The 1,986-nt window shown below is 74.5% G+C and overlaps 1 protein-coding gene across 1 annotated transcript; it reads left to right on the forward strand.

Annotated features, from left to right (window-relative positions):
- Positions 1-200: 200 nt before the first annotated feature.
- GNL3L (G protein nucleolar 3 like) lies at positions 201-1,634 on the forward strand (the record flags this gene model as incomplete). Its single annotated transcript, XM_026053799.1, has 8 exons — positions 201-336; positions 409-512; positions 601-745; positions 820-907; positions 996-1,149; positions 1,221-1,363; positions 1,434-1,560; positions 1,605-1,634. Coding segments are annotated over 8 exons (927 nt in total), but the record flags the coding sequence as incomplete, so codon positions are not given.
- Between the last annotated feature and the right edge of the window lie 352 nt (positions 1,635-1,986).

Here is a 1,986-nt window from a genome sequence, read left to right on the forward strand (position 1 = left end):
TCACTGTCACGTGGGTGGGGCGTGGCCTGATGGGGGCGTGCTCTCGCGGGCGTGGCGTGCATTGCATCACGTGGGCGGGGGCGTGGCCTGGTGGAGGCCGGGTCTTGGGGGCGTGGCCTGGTGCGGGTGTGGCCTAGGGGGCGTGGCCTGGCGGGGGCGTGGTCTCGGGGCGTGGCGTGCATTGCCCCGCCCCCCGGCAGGTGCTGGCCGCCTCGGACGTGGTGCTGGAGGTGCTGGACGCCCGCGACCCGCAGGGCTGCCGCAGCCGGCGCCTGGAGGCSGCCGTGAGCCGCGCGGCGCCCCGCAAGCGCCTCGTGCTCGTCCTCAACAAGATCGGTGCGTCGGGGGGGCCCCCGGTGACCCCAGTAACGGGGGCGGGGGGGCTCACTGCCGCTCTCGCCCCCAAAGACCTGGTGTCGCGCGACGTGGTGGCCAAGTGGCTCAAGTTCCTGCGCGCCGAGTTCCCCACCGTGGCCTTCAAGGCGTGCACGCAGCAGCAGAGCCGCAACCTGGTGAGGGCGGCGCGGCCGGGGCGGGGGGCTACGGCGGCTTGCCCCCCGTCCCGGTGCCACGGCGGTCGTTGTGTCCCCATCCCTGCAGAAGCAGAGCCGGGGGGCGGCGGCGACGGCGCCGCAGGAGGTGCTGGCCGGCGCGGGCTGCGTGGGCGCCGACGTGCTGCTCCACGTGCTGGCCAACTACAGCCGCTCGCAGGACGTCAAGACGGCCATTACCGTGGGCGTCGTGGGTGAGCGGGGCGCTGCGTTGTTGGGGGGACATCCYGGGAAAGGGGGCGCCTGGACCCGCTGTTACCCCCTCCAGGGTTCCCCAATGTCGGCAAGAGCAGCCTCATCAACAGCCTGAAGCGGAGCCGGGCCTGTCGCGTCGGGGCAGAGCCGGGGGTCACCAAGTGAGTCGTCCCCCCATGTCCCCCGTGCCTTCCTCATTATGGGGGGACAGGGCTCGAGAGGCGCGGCTTCACCCCAAATCCCACGCAGGTGCCTGCAGGCCGTGCAGCTGGACCGGCGCCTGCGGCTGCTCGACTGCCCCGGCGTGCTGGCGGGAGGACCCGGCGCGGCGCTGCGCGGCGCCTGCCCCGGCGAGCCCATGGCGCCCGCGGCCGCCATCCTGCGCCGCCTGCGCCCCGACCAGGTGCCACCCTCGCTCTACGGGGGCGGGATGGCACATCCAACGCCATCTATATGTCCCCGACGCGTATATAGGTGCGGGAGCTGTATGGCGTGGCGCCCTGCGCCGACCCCAGGCAGACGCTGGCCCTGCTGGCGCGGCAGCAGGGCCGCCTGCGCCCGGGCGGCCTCCCCGACGCCCACGCGGCCGCCGCCGCCCTCCTGCGCGACTGGAGCAGGTACGTTTAGGGGGGACACAGGGGAAAAGGGGGGAGCACGCTCTCCCCGTGGCTTCGTCGCCACCACCAGCGGGAAGATCCCCTACTACACCCTGCCGCCCGAGTCGCCGGCCGCCCCCGCCGTGCTGGACACCCGCATCATGGCCACGCTGGCGCCTGCCCTCGACCTGGAGGCCCTGGAGCGGGGCGATGCCGAGGCCCTGGCGGGTGAGGGCGCATCCACATCCCACCATGGGCTTAGCCCCCGCGTGCCATGGCGCGTCGGCGCTGACCGCGTGGCCCCTTGCAGCGCTGCCGGACGTGGCCGCCGGCGTCAGCCTGGCGCCCTGCGCCCCAGAGGAGGACGAAGGTGCGGAGGACAAGGACGATGCCATGGAGGACAGCGATGGCCGTGAGGAAGAGCTGGAGGTAGCGACGAGGGGGAAGGGAGGAGCGGGGGGTGACGCGCRGCCTCGGCGCCACCATCCCCACGGCCGCCGTCGTCCCCCCAAAGCTGGCGGCCGTCACCGTGGAGCTGAAGCCGCGTGCCAAGGGCGGCGGGCGCCCTGCCCCGTCGCCCCCGCCGGCCCTGCCGCGCCTGGAGGACGTGGCCGCCGTGGAGCCGCTGCTGCAGGGCCAGGCGC

This window comes from Nothoprocta perdicaria, unplaced genomic scaffold (assembly GCF_003342845.1).
Source record: "Nothoprocta perdicaria isolate Ctin4 unplaced genomic scaffold, notPer1 scaffold_1186, whole genome shotgun sequence".
Classification (NCBI taxonomy): Eukaryota; Metazoa; Chordata; class Aves; order Tinamiformes; family Tinamidae; genus Nothoprocta; species Nothoprocta perdicaria.